This window comes from Anser brachyrhynchus, assembly GCF_964034855.1.
Source record: "Anser brachyrhynchus genome assembly, chromosome: 26".
Taxonomy (NCBI): domain Eukaryota; kingdom Metazoa; phylum Chordata; class Aves; order Anseriformes; family Anatidae; genus Anser; species Anser brachyrhynchus.
This window is the reverse complement of record NC_137719.1, coordinates 6823500-6847932: the sequence shown is the minus strand read 5'-3', so window position 1 is coordinate 6847932 and position 24433 is coordinate 6823500. Positions and strand designations below refer to the sequence as shown.

General features: G+C 54.3%; 2 protein-coding genes across 3 annotated transcripts in view; both read left to right on the top strand.

Annotated features, from left to right (window-relative positions):
- The first annotated feature begins 173 nt into the window (after nt 1-173).
- On the top strand, nt 174-18778 carry SFRP1 (secreted frizzled related protein 1). 2 transcript variants are annotated; one of them, XM_080568747.1, is made up of 3 exons: nt 186-811; nt 5780-5857; nt 13758-18778. In XM_080568747.1, exons 1-3 carry the CDS (start codon nt 277-279, stop codon nt 14078-14080), a joined length of 936 nt encoding a protein of 311 aa, XP_080424873.1. In that variant the 5' UTR covers nt 186-276; the 3' UTR covers nt 14081-18778. The 2 variants fall into 2 exon arrangements, with proteins under 2 accessions (XP_080424872.1, XP_080424873.1); XM_080568746.1 differs by lacking the exon at nt 13758-18778 and having other exon boundaries at nt 174-811; nt 5780-6714.
- Nucleotides 18779-19289: 511 nt separating this feature from the next.
- Nucleotides 19290-24433, top strand: part of ZMAT4 (zinc finger matrin-type 4) — a 99688-nt gene continuing 94544 nt past the window's right edge. The window contains exon 1 of the mRNA XM_080568751.1: nt 19290-19426. The gene's annotated coding sequence lies outside the window, so the exon portion shown is untranslated. The remainder of the gene's footprint in view (nt 19427-24433) is intronic.

Here is a 24433-nt window from a genome sequence, read left to right as displayed (position 1 = left end):
TTGACAGCGGCGGGCGAGCGCGCGGCGGGCGGCAGCGCCCTGATTGGCTGCCGGGGGCGCACAAACCCGCGGCGCGGCGCGGCGGGGCCAGAGCGGGGCCGGGAGCGGGAGCGCTGCGGGCGGGGCGGCGGCGGCGGCGGGCGTCCGACGGGGGGGGCCGCGGGCACCGGGAGGGGTCCCCGGGGGGGGGCGCCGGGCGGGGGTCTCGGGGAGCGGCGGGCGGTGCCGTCGGGGCCGTCGGCGGGCAGGGCGAGCCCGGCGGCGCGGGGCGCAGCCATGGGCAGGGTGCGGGGCGCCTGCGGGCCGGCCCTGCGGGCGCTGCTGTCCCTGGCTGCCGGGCTGCTGGCGTGCGGCGAGGGCAGCGAGTACGACTACGTGAGCTACCAGTCCGACCTGGGGCCCTACCCGGGCGGGCGCTTCTACACCAAGCCCCACCAGTGCGTGGCCATCCCGGCCGACCTGCGGCTCTGCCACAGCGTGGGCTACGACAAGATGGTGCTGCCCAACCTGCTGGACCACGAGACCATGGCCGAGGTGAAGCACCAGGCGAGCAGCTGGGTGCCGCTGCTTAACAAGAACTGCCACATGGGCACCCAGGTCTTCCTCTGCTCCCTCTTTGCCCCCGTCTGCCTGGACCGGCCGGTGTACCCGTGCCGCTGGCTCTGCGAGGCCGTGCGCGACTCCTGCGAGCCCGTCATGCAGTTCTTCGGCTTCTTCTGGCCAGAGATGCTCAAGTGCGACCAGTTTCCCCAGGACGACGTCTGCATTGCCATGACAGCTCCAAATGCCACTGAGGTCTCCAGGCCCAAAGGTAAGGCACGACCGGAGCTGGAGCCCCGCTTCCAGTGCTTTTTTCTGAGCTGGTGAGGCAGGCGTCAGCCTGGAAGTGGCTGTGTGGGGCCAGGTAGGGTCCTGTGCAGGGCAAGGCTCACCGGGGGTCTGCTTCTTGGGAGCAGCTCTCCCCAGCTGCCTCCAAGTGCTCTGTGAGCTGGCTGCTCCCAGCTGCTGTCTGCACCATCCTGAGGAAGGCAGGATGCGCTGCTGGCTTCTCACCTCCCTCTCGGAGTAGAAATCCAAGGGCAGGTGGAGCTGGGGGAGATGTGGTGGATGCATGGCTGCTCCGATCCCTGTGCAGGCATCGGGACCAGGCTCTGAGCCTGCCCTCCGGGTGCTGCATCACCACGGGAAGAGCTTCTCTTCCCTGCTGGGCTCCCGTTGCGGCCACTCCTTAGCAGCAGGAGGGTGCCTGTTGGCACATGGCAGAAAACGCCTGGCGGGAATGGGTGGTGGCGATGCTCCTGGCAGGGACACCCCGCTTCCCAAGGAGACCTGGGGCTCGGCAGTCTCGGTGGAGGATGCACGTGCCGTGGAAAGCCAGCCCTGCCTTCTCAGGGGGCTGTATGGTGGAGAGGGGGCTGCAGGCAAGAGGTTTATCAAGAAGCAATTGGAGCAAGTGGGTGTGTTTCGTGTTTGCTTTGATTGTGCTCAGCAAGTCTGTTTGTGTCAGATTGGCTTGTTTACAGTCAGTTGCAATGAGTCTCACTTGTTGCTGAAAACTTTTTAAATAAATAAATATCCTGGGGTAGCTTAGGCAGTCTGCATTAGAGCACCTCATAAAATTGACAAGAAAGGTGATTGTAGAGAGAGAAGACAGAGGTAGGTGGGGAGCGATGGCTTGGAGCTGGGGACTGGCGCCAGGGCCAGTGCTTGCTGCAGGCAGGGCAGCACGCAGGGGGCACCTGAGCCCCCCTGTTGCACCCTGGCAGTGGTACCCAGGGCAGGTGGGGGCCAGGCGGGGGTCGAGGTTTGGCTCCCAGTCCCTGGGACCCAGCCTGCTCCTGCTGTAGCCGTGCTACAGCCGTAGCCGTGCTGGCTTCCTTACCGTGGCTCATGCTTACTGATGCGATTGCTGGACAAAGCTCTTTGTTTTCAGGGAAGGCTCTGAGGTTGCTGTCCTGTATGAACCCAGACCCTTGGTCCAGACCGCTGTCACGTCCTGTGAGCAGGTCTGAAGGTTGCTTTTATTCCCCAGGGACTTGCAGCCAAGCGTGCTGCTGGGCAGCTGGACCGGAGCTGCTGCCTGTGGGGCTGCCCTGCCCCAGTCCACAATGGGCTAGTTTGCAGCTAGAGGACGTAACAGCCCGAGATGTTTTCTAGGTGAGCAGCATCTGCTAGGCTTTTCTCTCGTGTAGTTTAATAGCTTACTGTTTGCTGAACTCTCAGACCTGACTTGGCAGCAGCACCGGAGTGGGATAGTGTTGCTTTCTTTTGGTGCTGCTAACGTGTCCAGCAGCATGGTATTTAGGCACCACAGGCAGCACTGAAGCGACTTCATTACAAGCTGTATCAGCTCAGGTTTGAGGCCTTCATGCATTTTCTTCTGCTCCTGTCAGGGGTGCAGAGAGGACTCATTCTGCACAGGCTTTAGGGGATATTAACAACATGTGCTTTGAGTGAACTGGAAACCGGAGCTGGGGTGAGTGTTGCAAGAAAGTGTCACAGCCCTTCCGATAAACGCGCTGTCTGCTGTGCGGGTTCAGAAACTTACGTCCCATGCACTTCAAAATGAGCAATTTGTTTGCAAGGATGTTTACAGAAAGCAAGTCTTTAAAATTCTTGTGCAAGTGTGGAGACTCCAGAACATTCAGTGGAAGAATTTATGCAGCCATTTTCATATCCTCTTGGCTGCTCGCAAGCATTTCAAGAGAAGCTCCTGCCTTGGTGTAGCTGGGCTCCAGGGGAGAGTGGGGCAGAGCCCCTCGTGCCTGTCCTGTCGGCTGGGGCACCGCTCTGGGAAGGGACCAGCACTTTGGCTACAAACACTTGTTGAGGTGAGATGCTCTCTGGTAATCAGCTGGGCTGGACCTTCTGTCCTTGGGTCTGTGAGGTTTTGGGCAGTTAGTGCTAACTGACAGCTGAGGTGTCCCTAATGCCGTGCTGGCGTGTATTCCACGAATAACCCTCGCCTGGGGGAACAGGCTCTGCTCACCGCGCGCTGCATGCTGTGACCCTTCAGCCCCACGCAGCTGAGAGCAAGCAGAGCAAACCTGCAAGCTGCCTGCAGCCCCTGCTGTTGTCTGGTACAGCCCAGCGAGTCCTGCTCTGGCACCCAGCAGAAGACCTGCGATGGCACACCTTGCGGCTGCGGCACAGCCCTCCCTGGCTTGCAGCTTTCTGTCGCTGCAAACTCTCAGAGCCCTTGTAGGTTTTGGGTGCTGTTGATTTAAAGAAGGGCAGAGCCCAACAGTGTCCCCCCTTTTCTCTGAGCATTAATAAGAACGAGCCCTTTCAGTATTTTTCTCCATTAACACCTTAAAATTGGAATTTGTTTCTGCCTCTCAAATAGCTGACCTGCTGAATTCCTTTCTCCTTAAGCATAAGGCGGTAAAGCCTGCAGGCCCACAGGATGCATCAGGGGAGTTGCAGATTAATATAGCATTACACATTCCTTCTCCTGCCCCTGGAGTAAGCTGGCTCTAAAGCCAGGCATTAGAAAATGGTCAGCAGGGAGAAAACAGGCTGGAAACAAGCTAATGTTGTGCCTTGAGTAAAGCTGTCAAATGCAGACGATGGGCCCTGACCGAGCCGATGGGCCCTGACCGAGCCGTCGTAGGTCAGGAGGTGGGGTCTGAACTCTGGCCCTGGGGTGCTTGCAGGGTACCACGAGCACAGTGGGAGGCCTGTGCTGCACCAAACACCAGCCGTGCTGGGCGCAGAGCTGTGCGGGAGCCGGCCTGTGCCTCTGGCTTTTGCATTTCTGACCGTGGCAGGGTGGCCCGTGGGTGTTCCCGTCCCCTCGGGGCACAGGGTGAAGCGGCTGCTCGCAGCCCTGTGGGACGCGGTGCGGGCCCGGCAGCAGGGCGAGTGCTGCGCTGGGGGCTGGCGGCGCTTGTGGTGCTGGGGAAGCCAAGGGGAAGCGCTTTTCTCTGGCGAGAGGAGTGTTGGCAGGATGCGAGCGCCAAGCGGCTCAGATGTGCTGTGGGGGGACAGATGTGGAGCCCCCAGGGCCCGTGGAAGGGGCTGCCCAGGGCGCGCTGCCCCTGCCTGAGTGGAGCCGGAGGTCCCTGCCACTGTGGTGCGCTACGGCATCCTGAAGGGCTGTGTAGCTAAAACAAAGCCTGTCTTTTCAGCAGGGAACAATGAGTCTTATTCCCCTTTTTTTTGGGTGTGCGGAAAGCTCACAGGGTGTGCGTCATGGTGGCTTTCTTGCTGGGCACGGGTGGGCTCAGTCGTTCTCCTAGCATGCGATTTGGCTACTTAGGCACGTTGAAATGGCTTACAGGATGGGATCTGCAGCGATCAGCCAGTGCGTGGCAGGTACCCCTGCCGTTCTCAGGGGACATGGGCTTGGGGTGGCCCCACACAACAGCTCACCCCCCGGTGTGGCAGCAGGGATGGACCAGTGGGGCCTCCTGCTGGCATCCCTGCTCCCTCATCATGAGCTCATTAAATGTGCAGGCCGGATGGCAATATTCATTTTAAAAATAAAGTGTTGAGGATGTCATCATGTCCCAGAAGCTGCCTCCTGCCTGTGTCACTGTAGGCTAAGCTAATAAAAGTGGCTATTGCATATTAGGGTCTTGAAAGAGGATGCTACCCAGCTCAGATATACCAGGAATGGGATTGTTAGGCCCGCTTTTGGGTGCAGTGAAGATCACCTCGTTACCAGCATATTGGGGCGATTGGAAGGCCGGTTGCTCGGCATATGTGATTAATAAAAACACGGTGCATGGCCCAAGGAATTAGCACTTGGCACAGAGCAGATTGGGTGGCAGGGGGGGAAGAACAAGGCACGGAAAACAAACGTCTCGCCTGAGGTCCCGTGGGGCATCTGTGACTGAGCGGCTCGGTGCTGCGGTCTCTGCGGGTCACGGCAGCGCCTCCCTCGCCACCCGCGCGGGGTGTCTGGCTTCGCACCCCTCCTGCTGGCAGGCTGCTCCCTTGTCTCTGCCCGGCCGCGCCGCAGGGCTGGAGGGGCGAGCGCTCCGTCTGCACGCAGGGGCCGGCAGATGTTGTGCCGCAGCGCGGCTCCCGAGAACAACTCTCGTGTGTGGGAAAGAGCCCTTCGTTCTGCTGGACCGAGAACAGAAGCAGCATCTCCCAGCTCAATAAATTCATCCGTCAGTAGCACAAATCTGCGTCTGTGCTGCTGGGTGGTCTCTGCTCAGGCGGGAGGCAGGGACCTGGAAACAGTTTTTTATTCTCCGGGTGAGCTGAGCTCTCCTCCCAGGATGGGTCCCAGCAAAGAGAGGGTGGCTGTGCTTGGGGTCGTGCTGGAGGGGAACGGTGCACCTGAGAACTGTGTGTCCCTCTCCAAGCCGTCCCTGCTCTGGGGAGGAGCAGGAAGGAGGAGAGGCCCTTGCCATGCCTGGGTATCTGGCAGGGCCCCTGGGTTGTGCCTGTCCTGAGCCCTAGCCTGGCTCTGGGGCAGCTGTCAGCCTGGGACGCCCCTTGCAGTGTGAGCCGTCCTCGTTCCTGATCCTCCTCCTGCTGTGCTCTGGGCACCGCGTGCCAGCTTGGCACGCTGCAGGGAGGCAGCATCAGCAGGCAGCTTGCCATGCCCCGTGACGAGTGGTTGCCCCCGGCTGGGAGCCTGGCCCTGGAAGCCCCTCTCCGTGCCAGCCCTGTGCTCCTGAGCTCAGCAGCTGCCTGCTCCTGCCCGGTCCTGCAGCGCTGGGACCTGGCACCCCAGGGCACGTGTTTTCTGAAAGCATATGCAGCCCAGCCCTCCGGTGCTTCTTGAGCTTGCTCCTCATCACCTCTTGTCTCCTCTCACCAGGAACGACTGTGTGTCCCCCTTGCGACAACGAGATGAAGTCGGAAGCCATTGTTGAGCATCTGTGTGCCAGCGAGTTTGGTAAGGAAAGTGTTCCTGCTGCTTCTCCTCGATGGCAGGGCTCTGGAGCGCGGAAGGGAGGAGGCACTTGGTACCCTGGCACGAGAGCGTCCCGCTCCCTTTCCAGACATCTGGGCCGGCCGCGACAGTGCCCAGGGCAGCAGGCTGGGTGCACGGTGTGCCTGGAGGGCATCTCCCCCCTGCCCCCCAAGCAGGAGCCCGGGCACCAGCAGGGTGCCACAGCTGCTTCAGTTTCCCTGCCCATCCCGGGAGTGCCTGCGGACAGTTGCAGTCCTTGCCCGGAGGCGAGCGTGCCTCTAGATGTCAGTGTCGGTGCGTGGAGAGAGGGACGTGTCCGGGGACGTGTCCTGCTGGGCAGCCCGGTGGGGATGGCAGGGGCTGGGGTCCTGGTTGCAGCGTGGTGCCTGCACTTGGCATCACCCCCGGCCTTGGTGCTGCAGCGCGGCCGGCAGCTCTGTGGGGGGTTGTGCCTGGACATCTCTCATGCCCGGCTTCCTTGTAGCCCTGGGTCTCTTTTAGCGAAGTTACGCTCCGCTTGTCAAGTCCAGGTGTAAAAACCAAGAGCAAGCCCTTGTCTTGCTAAGGCTGAGCAGTGAGGGAGAGAATACAGGGCTACTTCAAAGCTGTGTCCTACATCCATTATGGCTTGTGAGTGAGTCAGACAATCATAGGTAAACAGAACTCCATTTTAAAAAAAAAAGAAAGGAAAAAAAAAAAACAAGAAAGAAAAAACACAACAACGAAAAGTATTGCAGGGAAAAGTAGCTTTTTCAGATCAAGCGCAGAATTAACTGGTTTTGACATCCTTGCTGGTGTATGTAGCTTTCCTGGAAAGTTATTAAAGGCATATTGAACAAGGTGTGCATTCCTCGGGGATTAGCACTTGAATGTGCCCTGTGCCAGAGCATGCTATGCAAACCCAAACCTGCTCTGCATGCTGGTGTATTACCCTTTCTGCTGGAAATGAATTCTCAACTCTCCTGCAGATTTGGTATGCCAAATGTCCTAAGTTCAGTGCAGACTTCTTGTAACAGGGAAAAGCATCAACAGGAGCAGCCATGTAATAGTTTCTCAGGAACATGCGTACTTCCAGCTGGATCGGGTGATGGGTGCGTGAATCCAGTGCCGCAGCCTGGCTGATGCGGGAAGCACCCGGCTGGCCCTGAGCGCTGCCCCAGCAGCTCTGCTCCTTTTCTGCTCCCCATCTCCTCGCCTCCAGGGGCAAGCGACCAACAGGACAGGTACCAAGTCCCTGGGAGGGTCAGGGGAGGTCTTCCATTCCCAGGCCTTCATCTTTTGCTGTGTTGCACAGGCATAGCTGCGTGCTTGTCACCAGCCTCTGCTGTTACATATCCTCCCCGCACTGCGGGGCAGTTGCACGACCGGCAGGAGAGGCCAAACCAGAAGTATTTGTGGGGTTGGTAGAGGGGCTTCAGACACTGACTTGCCCACAGTGTAGGCTGGCTATGGAGAACTTTTGTGGTGACAATCCAGAGGGTGGAAATATTTCTTGGCAGGCGCTCCCTGGGTAGGGCTGTGGCGAGTGGCCAGAGTTGCTGAGCAGCAGCGGAGCAGCAAACAGCAGCGACATCGACTGCCGTGCATACCCCCAGTTAATCCAAAACTCCTGCGAAGGCTTTCACAGAAACCTTCCTCCTGCTGCGGGCTCGGCCCTGCTGTGGTTGGGGGTGGCAGGGATGGGTCCCCCCACTGGAGGGAAGGAGCGGGGCCAGCTCCTTGGCTGGGTGCTGGGGCTGGCTCTGCGCTGCCGGGGGCTCTGCGGTGTCGGGAGCTCACTGGCAGGGGGCTGCAGCCCTGCGCTGTCCCCCGCTGTCCCGTGCCCGTGCTTAGGTGGCAGCAGCTGGCACAGACGAAGGCAGCCAGGTTTAAACCAGCTTGTATGAGCCTCGGGCCTGGCAGGATTGCTTTAGTTGCAGTGCCAGGCACTGCTACTGCATCAGCACACCTGCCTGCCCCCCAGAGCAGCGTATTTTCCAAGCTTTGTTTAAAACTGTTTGTTTTCTCTGCTGAAGCAGAGTCTGGTGTTTTTTCAAGCCATTGCAAGCAATTTGGGATTGTTCTTTGTTCTGTGTACCAGCATGACCCCAACATATAGCTTTAGTCTTTAAACACATCAGAGCTCTTGCTGATGCTGAGGTTGCTTCTATTCCTTCTCCTTCCCATCGCTGCTTTCTTTTATCTCATTTTTTTTTTTTGTGAAGACATGATGACCTTCCTACAGTAGAAAAATCCGAATGCAACTGAGCAGGACGCAACTGGTGTCTGCTGCGTGTGAAGCATCATTCTTTCTTCACAATGGAAAGCTGGTTGCATCTTGGATATCCTTTTGTTCCCCTGTTCCTCCCTTGTCACCAGAACAAATAGCAGTGGAAAAGTTCATTTGCATGGTATTTTCTTCCTTCTGTCGCTGTGTTTTTCCTCCCCGTCCAGGAGAATTCCTGGGTGCATGTAACGCTGTCTCCAGATGTGCCAGCCTGTAGCCACCTGGGGAGCTGGTGTGCAGGAAGGGATGCAGTGCGAGTCTTCCCTCTGCTCCAAGGGAAGATGGGGCAGGGTGCTCCTGGGGATGTCCCAGCCTATGGAGAGCAGCTGGCAAAGGATGAATTGACTTCAGGAAGTTTTCTCAAAGCACAGTGCATGGTTCTTAGATCTCTGTTTAGTCTTCAGGGGTTACTGTCACAGGGGCAATTTCTCAAGGAGAGCTGTTTATCTGGCACTAAAATAAACTCGCAGCCATTCAGACTGAGATTTCTCATGCACATCCACCAAGGTAAACACTGGCAACTGACAGGTTACAGATCCTCATCAAAGCCAGACACATACAATAAATGTTTAAACTAACATGTGCTGCAAGGGGCAGCTGTTTGGTGGGTCCTGCTCACCAGCTCTTCCTTGCTGATCCTCATGATGATGTTACCGCAGGCTTCACGTACGTCCCAGCGGCTTGTGAGGTGCGGGGTGCTTTGCCCACTGCTGATGTGTGGCCTGCTGGGGCGGGAGGCAGCTGTGCAACAGCCCTGGGCACGATGTCGCTCTTGAGGCCCACGGAGGAGGAGCTCTGGCTCCAGCTGTGAACACGGAAAGGGAAAGGGAGCTCTGTCCCTGGGCAGGAGAGGGGGCCTGGGCAAGGTGCTGGTGCCGGCAGGGCTGCCGGCCTCGTGGGTGAGCAGGACTCTGGGTTTGGATCTGTCTGAGCGGTGCTGAACGTGGCTTCTCGGTGCTGGTTTGAGGGCAGCCCCGCTTGTGCGACAGCTTGGTGGTTCCTCTGAGAGTGGGCACAGCCCGGCTGCGGGGCTGGCTGCGTCCTGCCTGCCGGTGGAGGCACCCGGAGGTTAGCTTCTCCTTTCTTTCTTTCAGCAGCGTCCAGCAGCTGTCTCCTCTCTTCTCCTCGGCAGCACCAGCAGAGCCCCTCCGGGAAAGGGGAGCGTGCTCTGACCCAGCAGCTCGCAGCACCGTACCTCGTTCGCTGCTGGCTCGCTCGCGGCAGGAGTGTTCCCCGGTCCTGGCGCACCGCTGGCTTTGTGTGGCTGCTGCCCCGCAGCTGGGGCTGGGAGCAGGCAGCAGCAGCAGCGTCTGCCAGGCACGGAGCGGGGCTGTGGGACCTTCCCGGGGCACAGAGCAGTGCCGGGGGGGCCGGCAAGCACGCTCGGGTTAATTGCAGTTCAGGTTTTGGTGCAGCTCTGGTGTGCCAGGGACACGGCGATGGAGGCGTGATGAAGTGCGAGTGCCCTCCTGTGCCCCCCCCGCACCTCCCTGGGCTGCAGCCAGGTTTTGTTTCTTACTCTTTGTGCGGGCTGGGCTGGCCACACGCTCTCCTGGAGTTCATTCCACTCTCTTTCTCTTGCTGATTTTATTTATTGTTTCTGCCCTTTCTCTGGGGTCTGAGGGGATCCTGCTGAACGGGCTCTTGCTGCACTGGAGACTGCAGTACAATCAATACATGCTGTTTATTTTTTTCCTTGACTGACAGTTCCTTGCCTGCAGCCTTCTCCTGTTACAGCCCTAATGTGTCTTCTGGCAGGTTTCCTTCTTCTGAGTGATTTCTAAAGGAAGGAGCAGTGAGGCTGAAGGAACAGCAGAGCTTTCCGTTCTCTCACGTTCCCTTCCCTGCCCCTGAGGGTGCTGCAGCGGGGCCCCTGCCCGCGTGCGGGAGAGCAGTGGGGATGGAGTCCCAGGCTCCTGCGTGCTGACGAAGGGGGGCTGGAGGGGCCGGGGCAGGGGGGGCGCGGGCATTGCCGTGCAGCTGTGAAAGTGGGAGCTTACTCAGCAGGGCTGTGCCGGGCAGGGGGAGGTTGTCTTTCCAGCTGCTGGGAGGGCGCTTGGGTGCACTGTGCTGCAGCGGTGCCTGCCTGTTGCGTGTCTCGCAGGGTGCCCCGTGTTGCACCATCACAGCCTGTGGCCGCGGTCCTGCGGTGCCCAGGACTTTCACCTGGTGAGTGAGCAAGAGTGATGCGGGAGAGGGTTTGCTTTTGTGCCGTGCATGGTGCTGAGCCCTCGTGGAGGGTAGGAGGGTGCTTTGCTCCCAGGGGCACTGGCAGCGCTCCCAGTTTGTCTGGGAGGTTGGGTTTCCCCTTTTCCCTCTGTGTGAGCAGGACTGGAAAGCCGGAGCTGCAGAGGTACCGATGAGGGTGTTTCAAGTGACGCAGTGCAAGCTGTGCTTTCAGGCTGGACCCCAACCATCTCCATGGAGCCTTTGCTCTCCTTGGAGCTCTTGCTGCCACAAGTGATTTTGCTCTGAGTGAACAAACACTTTCATATATCCTGCTTCATTTTAGTAGATATAAAGAAGACATTTTTATATCCTCAGTGCTCCCCTCTCTCTGCGTTAGAGATAGCAGAGCTATGCTACGGTCTGATAGGAGCTGTTTGTAGTTGGGGCCAAATTCCTGCTGTGGTTCAATGGGGTGAGCGTTACACAGGCGAGGGTCTCGCCCCATGCTTGGGGAGCCGTGGCCAGCAGTGGGGCACTGCCCTGCGCCCTCTCCCTGTTGCATCCCCTCCCGCGGCATCTGGGCATCAGGGTAAACCTGGGGGGATGCACGGGGCGCTGGGGGAAAGGGTTCTGCCCTCCTCTGTGGCACAGGGTCTCAGGCTTTCCAGGTGGCGAGGACAGCCCCAGGGATGTGCTTTTATGTGTCGGTGTGGCTCGGCTCTGGGCTCGAGGGAGCAGCGTCAGCCCCGGAGCTGCTGTGGGAGCCAGGCATTTGGCACTGCCTGTCCTGGCTGGCAGCGAGTGCCCGGGCAGGGACCACAGCCTCTTGGCACCAGGGCTGAGTGAGGGCAAGCCTGGGTTTAGCACCCCGGGAGGACTTGTGCTGCTGTCAACGCAAGGTGGCTGACGGCTGACGAGTCCCAAATTAGATCCTGAAATCTGCCTTTGTTGTGTTTTATGTGTTCCCTCCCAGCCCGAATAAAGCTTTCACTTCTGTTCTCTGGGAAGAGCCCTTGGGGTGGGTGGCTGGACGCTGGCTTTCCCTGGTGCTCTGCCTCCACGCCTCGCCTGCCTGCCAGCAGCTCACGAGGAGGACGTTTCAGGACCAGATGCGGCCCCAAAACAAAACCTCTCTGTGCACCCTGCAGGAGTGGGTCAGATGCACGGCCCTGCGGCGTGCTCGCTGCTGGGGTGGAGGGGAAGGGAGAGTCCCACGGGGTGGGTGCTGCAACTGGCCACTGCTACTGCTGGGATGGCAGAGAAAGGCGCTCGTCTGCCGCCACATCTCTGGTGGCTGCCGGGTTTGATGATAAAGATTTGCTGGTCGGTTGGAGTGAAGGGGGAGGTGGGCTTGTGGCTGAGGCGCTGATGAGCCTTCAAACCCCGTGGCTTTGGATCCTCCCTGGGGAGCAGCACCCATCCCAGGTGCTGCCTTTCTGATGTGCGTGGAAAGTGCAGGAGCTGCGTGCCCATCTGGCTGCGTGTGAAACCTGCCCCTCGTGCCCAGGAGTCTCTGATCTTGGCTCTGAGCGCTGCTTTGCAGGAGTGAGACTTGGATACATTTTCTAGTTCCCAGCTGGATTTATGGTTCACCTGGGCAGCTCCCATGCCCCCTGAACCTGCATTGCTGGCTTGCAGAGACAACTGCTGCTGTGCAAGGCAGGGAGCTGCGAGCTCCCAAGGCACGGGATTTCCAGACCCTCCTTGTCTTCTGTACACTATGATACTTGGAGCAGAACAACACCTCTGCTAGCTGCCAGCTTGTTTTCTTCCTCTAGCAACAAGGTTCTAAACTTGCAGCAATCGCAGCAAAGCAATTTGCAAACAAGCCACTTTGGAAAAAGTCTCTAATTATGGGTATTACACTGCTGGAAGCTGCTGTGCTCAGTGCAAGAGTTCAAAGTCAGAACTGATAAAGAAATTGAGGCTCATTTTGAGGAATGCTGTTGTTGCTGCCCAAGTAATATCATGGAGCTTAGAGCTGCCTGTAAACTACTTGCTCTATTTTCCAGATTCATTGCAAATTAACCTGGTTCAGTGTCTTTAGCTCCTTTAAAGCTTGCATCTCTTTAGTTCCTCGGACATCCTGAATTTGAAAAACAGATGGAATTAAAGTTTCACTTAGGTTTCCAGTCCGGGATTACTTTCTTGTACAGTAACAGTATAACACAACAGGGCTTTTGGCAAACAGTAGACCTTTTTAGCACACGGGCAGATAAATACCATTATTTCTTTTGCCAGTGCAGTGGCTGGGAGTGTGAGGGTAATACGCAGACTCTGCTGCGTTCTCGGGATTGTCATCGCACTGTGCTGTTGCCATTTGTGTCTGGAACGGTGAACAGAGCTGCCGTCCAGAGGCAATGTGTATTTATTACTACAAGATCCAGCAGAGCAGGACTTCAAGGAACAGTGCTGCGGGGGATTCCTCTCCCTGCCAGAATCCAGGGCTTTTGCAGTGCTGTCTGCTACACACACATCTGAGAATCAAATGGAAAGGGACAGCAGACAATTAATCACCTATCCAAGCGCTATTTATCTGCAACTTTGAAGTAAACTCCCAAATGATGGAAATATGTTAGTAATTTTTGGCCATATGTGCTTTTCCCCCCAAATGAGGCAGAGCCAAATGGCACAGAAGTGATACTTTAATGTACAACACATTTTCATCATTTTTCCCATGCATACTAAATTCCTCTTCATGGTCAGGGCAAGGGAACATTATTATTATTATTATTTTAATTTGGGTTGTGATTAACTCAGGAAAATGCTGAGCCCAAAGAGGAAGATATTTTCTATGGGAGTCGTATGGGATTACCTCCCTTTGCTGGGGAAGGTGCCTGTGCCGCTGGCTGCTCCCTGCTTCCCCATCGGGCACGGGTGCTTTCAGTGGGCTTTGCTGCTCTCACGTAGACACATTCGGTGCTTGGGAACTTGTTTCATGGGCGCCCGAGGCCAGGAGTGACTGTACACAAATGTTGGAATGTTTGAGGAGCTAGGCTGACCTTTTAAATGGCCCTTGTAAGAGTCTCTCTGTGTGCTAAAGCTGGGAAATCATGTTCTTACTCAGCCAATGTTTTGCTAGCAAAGTTTGTGTTGCTCCACTGGACGAGTTTCCCTTCCAAATACAAAGTGCCTGGCACGTTTTGTGCTGGGGGACGGGAAGCAGAGAGGCCGATGTCTTATGCTGGTGCTCTGCCAGGAGGGCACGGCCCTGCCTCAGGGGGTGAGGGGTTTTGCACTGCGGCCTTGCAGGCAAGCTGGGGCCCGGGTGTCACAGGGAAGGTTTTGCTTGTGCTGTCCTGGCACCCGCTGCCCCTGGGGCACCTTCCCGGCAGCGCCCGTTGTGGGGGCAGTGCGGTGACACGGGTGGGTGGATGGCAAGCGCTTTGCGAGTGAAGGCTGCTCAGGGCTTTTCTGTTTTCCCCTTCTCCCGGGCTTGTTTTTCAGCTCTGAAGATGACCATAAAGGAAGTGAAGAAGGAGAATGGGGACAAGATGATCGTCCCACGGAAGAGAAAGGCGCTGAAGCTGGGGCCCATCAGGAAGAAGAACCTGAAGAAGCTGGTGCTGTTCCTGAAGAATGGCGCCGACTGCCCCTGCCATCAGCTGGACAACTTCGGCCACTACTTCCTGATCATGGGCCGCCAGGTGAAGACCCAGTACCTGCTGACGGCCATCTACAAGTGGGACAAGAAGAACAAAGAGTTCAAGAAGTTCATGAAGAAGATGAAGTCACCAGATTGCCCGACATTTCCATCCGTCTTCAAGTGATGAAGCGGGCGGCGGGAGAGCTGCTGGCCCGCGCCCCGGGCATGGCGCTTCCAGCCTCGCTCCCTCTGCCGTGGGCACGCAGGGGCCGAGCCCCTCCTGTTCCTCCTCGTCCTTCTCAGAGCTTCCTCCCCAGGCCCCAGCCCTCCCGCATTCCCCCGCCGGCATTCTCCTGACTGCCAGAGCATGCGAGTGTGATGAGCGAGCACTGAGCAGTCTCTGAGGTCACAGACTATTTGCATCTGCAATAGCCAAAGACCTGTTGCTGCAAGGATCTGTAACTTCCTTTAAACAGCAGCTGTCAGGTAAAGAGGGCAGGCAGCGGGGTGTGAAGTTGTCAATTGCATGATTGCAGAAAGGACACTTGTGACCACTTTCCTCCTGTGTTCATGGCTGCAAGAGCACCCTGAGTTAATTCCTGTTTGAGCCAGAGCCAGCTTGTTAGAAAAACATCCCATCCTGACGGTAAAAGTTAATAAATGAGTGACGGAGAATCTGCCACAACCTCGGATAAAACCTCCTAATAGCCAATTGCCCTCGCTGTAAAACAAACAAACAAACAACATTCTAGTCTAAATTTGTTTTGGTCTGGGCCTGAGCCCTGGCATCCTCGTGGTGCCTTGGTCGGCTGGATGGGAGAGGTCCCGGCCCTCGCGCCTCCCAGTGCCAGCCCGCCAAGGCAGAGCCCCGTGCCCGGCTGGCCTCGTCCCTGTGGAAATGCGTGCTGCTTGGTGGCCAGCCCCGCTGCTGGCAGAGCCCGTGGCCAGCCCCTCCTTTTTGTGTCACTTGCTCACTTTACCAGTGATATTTTTATGGTGTCTTCAGGCTGCTGGCCAAATATCGGATTGCGGAAGGGCAAGGATCGGTCCCCGTGGAGCACCGCAGGAAATGCATCATCTCCGCGTTTCCCTCCCTGCAGTCACCGTGGGACCTATCGGTGTCTGGACGTCAGTCCATTTGATGTGTGACAACTTGGCTTTATATCATTCTGTGTTTTTTTTTTTTTTTTCCTTAATCAAAATGTCATGTTAGCACGAGGTCAAGTCATTTATGAAAGACAAAGACTATTGCATCCAAATGATTACATTTATCGACCAAGCTGAAATTCATTATTCCATTAATTGGACAAGTTCTCTTTCCCATAGACCCATATTGCTCCACATTAATTATACTATCCTGCTTCCATTCATTATTCTCATCAATCATGATTGCTCTAAGAGAATGAATATCTTGCAATGTGAGATAATCCTGTTGCATTGCAGTTAAGAGAAATAACAAAAACTCATTTTTGAGGTTTAAACCAACCCTGCTCAAAGGTGGTGAATTAATTATTTTGTAGCTCAGGAGTGCTGTTTATTCCCTTTACGGGGTTTGAGATGTGGATTTTACTGTAGATGAATGCCATGAATAAGCCAAGCACCCCGATGAATGATGTTTCAAAACTACCAGAGAGCTGGAGTTAGGATGTGAACTCTATAGAAAATCCCACAAAGTTGTCTTAGACCACCATGTGTAGTAGTGTTGTTTCTTTGATGCAAAATTAATCATTGTAGACAGTGTACCTTATCAATGAATTAAAACAAAAAACACTCTAAGCTTTTGCACCACGGATTGATGAGGCCAACTGATGGGGAAGGCGGACAAACGAAGCCTCATCAGAAGGAGGCCGTGGCCTGCAGTTGGGACCCTCTGAGCTACCAGCACGGTTCTCTCGGGGCACCCGTGGCACCAGCCAGTTTCTTCCCGCAACCGAGTGGCAGTGCAGGACAGGAATTGGTTCTGCATCAGAGAGAGATGCTTAAAGGTTTAGTTGGGCTGGGATCTTCACGCTCTCACCAGGCTGCTTGTATGCGTCCTGCTGGCCACTTCTAGAAAAGTGGGCTTTGATTTAGTGTTTTAAAAATATGTATTTCAGCAGGAAATGTCAAATAAAAGGGAAAATCAGTTCATGTGTGTTTAGAGCCACTGCTCAGAGCTGCTTGATTTCCACCAGTGGCCCTTGAGCCTGAACGCCTGGCTTCAGAGGCGGCTCATACAGACGGGGCAGCACTGTGTTCCCTCACACCAGCACGCAGCGTGCAGCGACGCACATGAGTTTGTTAGTGCTGCTGGTGCTTTGGTTTTCCACAAGCAGTTGGGAAGAACTGGTAATAAGAGAGTACCCAGGAAAGGTGCCTTTTTCTCTTTGCAGCTGTTTTGTTCGTCGTCTCATGGACGTGGTCAGAGCTGCCCGGGAGCTCCCTTCCCACTGGTGGCCGTGCCAGTGTGCGGCGTCGGGGGGCAAGGGGCAGCAGCGATCCTCCTGGCTGCATCCAGGGCTGGAGAAGTCCCGTTCCTCAACATCACTTGAGGGAAGAAGAAATTATCACTGTAATTACAGGCTAAAAGCATACTATAATTGTATGTTACTGGCTGCTCTATCAGTTACTTTAAACAGCCCTCTGATCCTGTGTGTTTGTCCTTGAGAAGCAGATCAGAGCAGCTGAGCGGATTCACACGTCGTATTTCAGACACAGTATTTTGGATGTTTCCACGTACCTGGACAGGAATTGTACCATTCTCTTGCCTAACTGCTCTGTGATCTGTCAGCAGTTCCTGCATGGATCTAGCTGGCAGATTGACTATGCATCGCTCTCTTCCCTTTGTACTCTCTTTGTATATGGAGGTTTTTGATAAAAATAACAGAACTAAAAGAAATATGTTTGATGTAACATCATGTTTTAGTCAGTTAAGGTATCTTTTGTTTTAATGTAATTTTAGATAGTTAATTTAGAAAAGTGTGGCAGATTGGAGGGGATGCCTTTTCTGTTTGGAAGTTTTGAGAAAGAAAAAATGTAAAAGACGAGTGAAAATCAGCACTGTAAAGAGCCACCTTCTCGCAGCACTGAACAAGTGTAAGGCTTTTCATTGCTGTAGCTGGTGGGATGCTAGTGTTCGCAGTATGTTATTTTAGCAGCTGTTTTTGATGTTATGACTTACATTTATTTTCAAGCCTAATGTCGGTTCTGTATTTTTATGCTTTTTCTTCCATGTATCAATGTTCACTTAACTAAAATTGCTGAATTAATGAATTACAATGTGATCCCCCCCTCCACCCCTTTTTATAAAGAGATGTTGTTTTCTATCCTGCGTTGGTGCTGTCAGAGGTGGCTGCAGAGTGGCTGATGTGATGGGATGCTTGGGGTGGCCGTGCTAGACCCCAGGTCCTTCACGGGTGCACGTGCTGCATGCTTACAGCAACGATGTTCTGGTCTTAATGCAGCCGCATTTGTCTTTGTAAAGCAGGTGGTAAGATCGAGACAGTTGGTCCCAGTAACGGAAGTCCCCACGTGAGATTTTTGGCATGTTCTTCTCTTGCATTCATTCCATTTGTGTTTACAGTATAATATGATTTACGCTTTCGGCCATTCAGCCTATCTCGTTACTGTCCAGTTCTCTTTAACTTCATGTCAGTGAAAAGTAATGTGGCTTCACTGTGTCCCATGCTACAACTTCAGATTATTGAAGGAAAACTGCCATAGCTTTTCAATAATAAAATGCTGGAGCAAGAGCTGGCGGCCTGCTAGCTAACAAGATGCCATAAACCCAGCGGTGGTGGAAGGCGCCTGTCAGTACCCTCCCCGTCCGCAGGCAACACTGCCTGAGCCCCCACTGTCCCGAGCCCAAAACAGCATGGTGCTGGTAGTTGGTATTTTTATACTTTTTGGATGGGGGGGGAGGGAAGAGGCTTCTTGCAGGCCAAGCCCCTCGCTCCCCACTGATGCATCCTTGCCAGAGGAGCCCAGACTGGGAGACTTTGCCTTGCGGTGCAGCTGGGCGGTCTCCAAAGAGGTTTGGGAGTGCGAGAGCCACGTGGGGCGAGTCGTGCCGGGCAAGGCTGCAGGACGGGGGTCGTGGCGCGGCGTGGCTCTGCGCCGCCTGCTGCACTGGGGGCTGTCAGCAGAGCACCCTGGCAGGGAGGGAGGCGGAGGGGCGATGGGGCTGGCACTGCGGAGCTGGAGCAGACGGTGGCATGCAGGTGAGGACAGCGAGTGCCGGCAGCTCCGCTTCTGGGAGGCACTGCCAGAGCCTGCGGGACGTGGTGTGGGAGCCCCGGTGCTCCCAGCTCTGTCTTGACTGCACAGTGCGGTACAAAGTCCTGGGGGCTCACCCAAGAGAAGGCCTCAGGGCCAGAGCCCCGCTCGGGGACCTGCGGAGAGCTCCTCGTGGCATCGGTGCCTGCAGCACGAAGTGGTGAGGGCTGCAGCTGGGAGCACCAGGGACTGCTACGTGCTTGGCAGAGCTCCGCACCGCTTCAGGGCCTTTGCATGCCTCATTTACCTCCGAGGTGTGAGGGGAGCAGCCCAAGCTACACATCAAAGTTTTTAAGGGCAAATACTCAAGACATAATTGTGATGGAGAGCACAGAAGTGCACAGGCCCTGTTAAAGAGCGCTGATATGTGAGTGTTTTAGAGCAGGCACGGGCACAGGAGCTGTTCAAGGAGACCATGGTGCCTGTGGGAATCTTGCATGAGCACAATGCCTATTACAGCAGAGCATTGCTTGCTTTTCTCACAGTATATTTTGACAAAGAAGTCTGTGCTTGATTGTTTTGCTTTATTTTAAACTTGTGGTTGATATAAACACATTATAGCTTCTGTTTTCTTTCTTCTGTGATTGGAGCAAGAAGACCTCTCAATAAAATGTCTTTTTTTTTTCTTTCGAAGTTGTTTTTATTATTGCCTTTTCCATATCAATTGCGTTACTCATTCCATGTGGTGCTGACATCTGAGGGCCTCAGTGCATTGTCTTTGTGTGAGACAGCATATCTCCACTGCCGCCTGGCAAGGAACAATGCAAAAACTTAAACCATAGATTCACAGTGTTGGAGACAGAAAAGTCTGTGGTCAGATCACTACGGCTGGACAGTACTTCATCAGTACAGTTGTTCCCCACTAAATATCCCTGTTACACACCAGCTATCTGAAGCTCACACCAATGCAAAGAAAGGCAGGCAGCAGGCCCCTCGTAGCACAGTATTGTCTGCAGGAATTGCTTTCCTGATATTTCCTACAGAAACTTTGTATTTGGTGTAGCTAGTTGCAGGGAAAGCAAGCACCTATCCTGGAAACCCCTGCCCCCTTCAGCCAGGCAGTCCCGGCTGCAGCGCTCAGTTACTTTGATCAAAGCAATCACCCACCCATCATTTGAGAAACAACCAGCTGGTATGAAGGCATTAAAGCCTGGGCTGGGGGTCAGGTGCCTGGGAGAGGTTTGATAGCTGGGGGAAAGTGGGGAGCTCTCACTTCATGGTGCTTCTGGCCAGAGACATCACCCCCCGGAGCAGTATGATGTGACCATGAGAGCAGGTAAGGCCTGCCGCTCCGCTCCGCTGTCTTCCTCATGGTTCAGGCTCGGTGTCTGGGGTAGTTGGGTGGGTGAAGCCAGGATTAAGGCTGAGCTTTTTCCTCCGTGACTTCCTGCTGCTGGAGTTTCACTGTGGCTTTTTCTGTAATTATGGATTAAAGCATAAGCACCAGGTTTGCAGAGATGCAGGAAGGTAGTCAATGTGTTTATCAAAAATTTACAAGCAGTTCTTTTACTAGCTTCTGGTAAAACTTGATTAGAAAAGAAAACTGTTAATTCCTGGAGTATTTTTAGCTCACGTAGAAAGCAAGACTCGTAGCTGACTGTTGCATGTGGGTATGTGTGCTCTCCTCGTAGCTGTTTTGCTCTCCCCGAAGAGAAGGTTACCGAGGCTTGAAATGTGGTAAGCGTAAACTGTGGGGAAAAGATGTGTGAAATGAGAGTTATGCTTGTGCAGGTTTGTATGGAGGAGCAAACAAACACTTATTGATACAGGAAAGCATGAAAGACTGCTTAAATCAGAAGTTGGGTATCTGCCGACTTAGTGGTCCCTGGGAGCAGGAAGACTGGCATTTGTGCAGTTTGAGGATGTATGTTACGCTAGAATTTGTTCAAATACTGATTGTTATCATGAGTTCTATTTATGTTACAGTGTTCAAGTAAATCTCAGCCTAAGACGCGCCTCTCTGCTGGGATACATCGTCCCTTTCTGCCTCACTGGGGACCGTGGGGTGCTTGAGGAGGGGAACGTGCTGTCTGTGGGGTGCTGTGCTGTGACTGTATTATCTCGAGTCAGATGTATCATCCTTTTGCTTTACAAGGCTCTGCTCCATATAACAAACGGGGGCTGAATTTCAGGTCTATTTTGCGTACACCCTGTCTGTGTGAATGCTTTCAGTGACGTTAGGACTGGGCAGAACATTCCGTGTGCTGAATGCTGGTGGTGGAAAGAAATGCCTCAAGTTAGGGCAGAACTTCAGATCTTTGCTGACCCCTGAATGTGCTTCATTTTAGGCTCCCATTGTCAACTCGGAGATGAATCTCTCTATTCAAGAGGCTGAGAACGAGACTCGGTGATGCTTGGGTCTTGCACAGAAGTGCATCTATCATGCCTGTGTGTTGTCCCCCATAGGAAACTGCTTCTAACTTGGTTGAGGGTTGCAGCAGCTAACTGGGAGGACAAGGGCCTCAGGCTTGCTAACAGCCTGCTCTGGGCTTGTCTGAAGTATGAATCTTGCATAAAGTAAAATATCATCCTCTTGTGACTCAATTTATCCTCCCAATAATGTTTATCTTGTTTGCTCCAGCATTCTTTCTGTTGAGCATTGCCTGTTAATTGAGTTTCTGGCCTTCAGTTTGTAGTTACGTTTTAAACAAATACAGTTTTCTTTTTATGCTATACAAAAGTCATCATCTATCCCACAATTAATTTTTTATGTCACTGGCAGTCTGTGTTCTGCTTTGACCCCTGCTGGGGAATGCGTGGCTGGAAAGAGCAGCTGAGCAATTAGGGAGGATTTCTTCTCCTGGAGAAGAGCAGATACCAGCCTGGTGTGTCTGACGTGGAGCTCTATTAATATTGCGCAGGATGGGGAGGTGATGTGCCCCAGCTGCTCTGGCAGCCTGGTGACAGTGTCTGGAAGGGAAAATGCTTTGTGTTTTCCTGGTCCTGGTGCAGCGCTGCTGCCCTCCAGGCAGGGTTTAACAGCAGTTCCCATCAAAGCCCTCCTCTGTTTTGGTGGTGCTCAGCTTTTGCTAGGACATGTGCTGATGCAGCCTGAAGTCGCAAAATGCCAACTGTCTCCCTTCACACTTCTGACTGAGGATCTGATGTCCTACAGGAGTGGTAGAGAGCTGTGTAGGTGTTTTTTTTTTTTTTTTTTACAATTGGGAAGGATGTTTATGCTCCAACCTCGTAAAGCAAAGGGTGTCTTGCTTCATGTGGCCACACAAAGCATAGCCTGAGAGAGATGTACAGAGCACAGACAGGGAGCTTGTAATGTCCTGAGATGATGAACAGAACAGGAAGTGGGAGAGAAATGGTTCCTTTCCTTTCAGACACTTTTGTGGAAAAAAGATCCATCAAGGATAAATGAATACCAAGCTCCCAGCTCTGTCTGAGTGAGCCTTGAGCCATGGGAGGGCACACGGACGTGGGAAGAGCTGCTCTGCTCGCCCTGCTCCTGCCTCCCGCCTGAGCAACTGCACTTGTGTGGGCATCACTCCTCCCCGAGGAGCTGGGAGGAGCACGCTGCCCTGCAGATACGTTCTGCGCAGGCAGGGAAGGGTTTGTGGGTTGTGAGCGCATCCACGGGCAGCATCAGAAACACCCTTTCCTTCTGCCCCAGTAATGTTACAGGGAAAATGCTGCGTGGCGTTTCAGTGGCTGCTGCTTTCTCAGTGAGCCGTGCTGGATGACCCTTAGGAAGGATGCGCACACACGTAATTAAAGTCAATCTCCACCCCAAGGCCAGAGCTGTGTTTGGAAACCATTATTCCCTGACGCACAGTCTCTTTTTTCCATTTCAGCCAAGAAATGCCCAGCCAAGCCCTGTACATGCTGCAACTGCCCTGCTGCAGAGAAAGTCCTCCATTAGTTGAAGTAGGGGAAAAAGTCTTCCAGGATCTTTTGCAAGTGCTTTAGCAATCTGTTTTGCTAGGGCTCAGACTTTTTATTTCCTAGCTGACTCCACCTGAGCCCCTGATCATGCTACCCCTTTTATAGTCTAGAGATGATCAAGTCACATTTGAATGCCCCTCTCAGGAGGGGGGCAGGGGGTCTGGCTGGCTCCTCCACTCGTTTGAGACCTTTCGCCCCATGTGTGGGGCCCAGGGGCTCTGCAGTGTGCAGCTTCCCCGAGCAGAGCCACACAGGGCGAGCTGCAGGTCGACCTGTCAGGGTGGCCGGCTGCGCTGCGGAAGCCTCCCAGCCTTTGGAAAATGAGAGCTTTGTTCCAAGACCTTCCCGGCGGAGGCTGGAATCTCCTCTGGACCGGCCGCCTGCCACAAGAATGCTGTCTCCGTCGCTGGCATGGGGTCTGCTGCACCCCTGGCTCTGGGGCACAGGAGGTGCCAGCGGCTGCCAGAGCCCGCAGGAGGCCTGGCCCTGTCTCCTTGCGGCACATCGGCGTGATGGATCTGTCTGCTCCTGCCAGCGCGGGGGCATCAGCGCTCTGCTGCACAGTGGGTGCTGCTTGCAGCCTGCCAAGATCCGGAGAGCCGCGAGCAATCAGCAAACAGTCCCGCTTTTCTGCAGAAATGTGCACAGCCTGGAAATTCGCTGGTGTTGGTAACATTTTTCCTTTAGAGACAAACAGGAGACGGTTGCCAAGTCATTGCTCTGGCAAGGAGACGGAGGAAAGCCAGGATGTGTCTGGAAGGAGCCATACCTGATGGCAGCCAGCATGGGCTGGGGCTTCTGGCCACCTGCGGGACCCGGCTCTCCACTCCCACCTATACGTGCAGGGAGCCGCTTGGTTTGAGACCCTCTGTGGTTGCACTGTGTGGGTTGGACCCAGTTTACAGAAGAAAGATCTGCTGGGAGCAATAGAAAGCACCATGCGATGGCTGTGAGTCACATCGCACAAAGCGGCCTCGGTGGTGTGCTCTGCCCTGACCCGGCGTGTGCCTGGGGAGGATGCTCTGACTTGCCTGTCCCTACTGCACCCATGAATCTCAGATCACCCTAGGGTGTGCAACTCCCCGCTTTTGTGTGAGGAAGCCAAGTGGCCCTGTCACGAAGTGCTTCCTAAACGGTAGCCTGTGCCCTGACAAAGTGCTCTGGCTGTCCCTGCTGCTGGCAGGGTCCCTGCCAAGGTGGTGTCCCTCATGGGGCTGCTGTCAGCGACAGCCCTGTCCTGCACTGTGGAGCACTGAAATGCTGACCTTTCCTCTAGGCTCTTGTCCACACAGATCCAAGTTTATGGGTCCTGATGGCCAGAATGGGATGTTCTGAGACCTCAGTCCATGTGCCAGACAGCTGCCACAGAACAGGTACTGATGGGCCATTTGTGCCTCAGCAAGGAGTGTTTCACAAATAATAAGAAAGGAAGATAACAAAAACAGATATGTTGACAGGTTTTCTGGGTGCTTGTGCCCTTGTTTCAGTGCTGATGGCAACCAGCTGGTCCCGTTGCTGGTCCCACACTGCTGCCAGGAATCCTAAATGTGAAGGTACCTTGGTACAGTCACTAAAAGTGTTCTGTTTAGTTCAGCTTGGGGAATGTTTTACTGTTTGCAACCTACGCCTTTGAGATTCACTATCTCAGTCTGACCTTCACCAAACTCTTGAGTCGTTAATGTGGTTGAGAGATTAATTTGCTAGAAGGGGTGGTGCTGTGTATTAATAAATTATAGCCCCAGCAGGATTGTGGAGAGCAAGTCTCCACTGTTTCTTGAAAAGAAATGGAGAGATTGGGGCATTTGTCTTTGGCAGGCAGGCAAGCATGTGCACAGGCTCTCACGTACAGTGCTCATAACTACGTTAGACTACACAAAGAATGAACTACAATTCCTTTAGCCAAAGCAAATGATGCCTTTAAACCAGCTGTCCTCCAGGGTGGGTGATCACACCCAGCCCAGATGGTCTCCTTAGTTGTTGCACAGCAGGGGTAAATCATGGATTTGGAGAAGACTGAGCTTGTTTGTGGAAGGTCCAAGGCAATTTAGTATGTGGCCATGTGTGATCTAAAGTGGGCTTAAACTGGGGAGTAACAGTTAATCTCAAGCCTTGTTTCTGAGGGTAAAACTGACTGAGATGAATGCTAGGCTTTTTCGGTTTTGAGGGTCATTAATTTTGGCAATGGTGTCTAATACGATGCACATCAGGAGGAGCGGATCTGCAGACCCAGGTTTGATTTGCTTTTTAAGTCAAAGCCATGGGTTTATTTGCTGGGCAAGATGCTCTGTACCAAATAAAATCCCATTACTTAGGGTTTCCCAAGCTGCTGCCAGGAAACTCTGCAGGTAGCTCTAAGGGGGTGCTCACACTCCTGGGAGATGTTGGGACG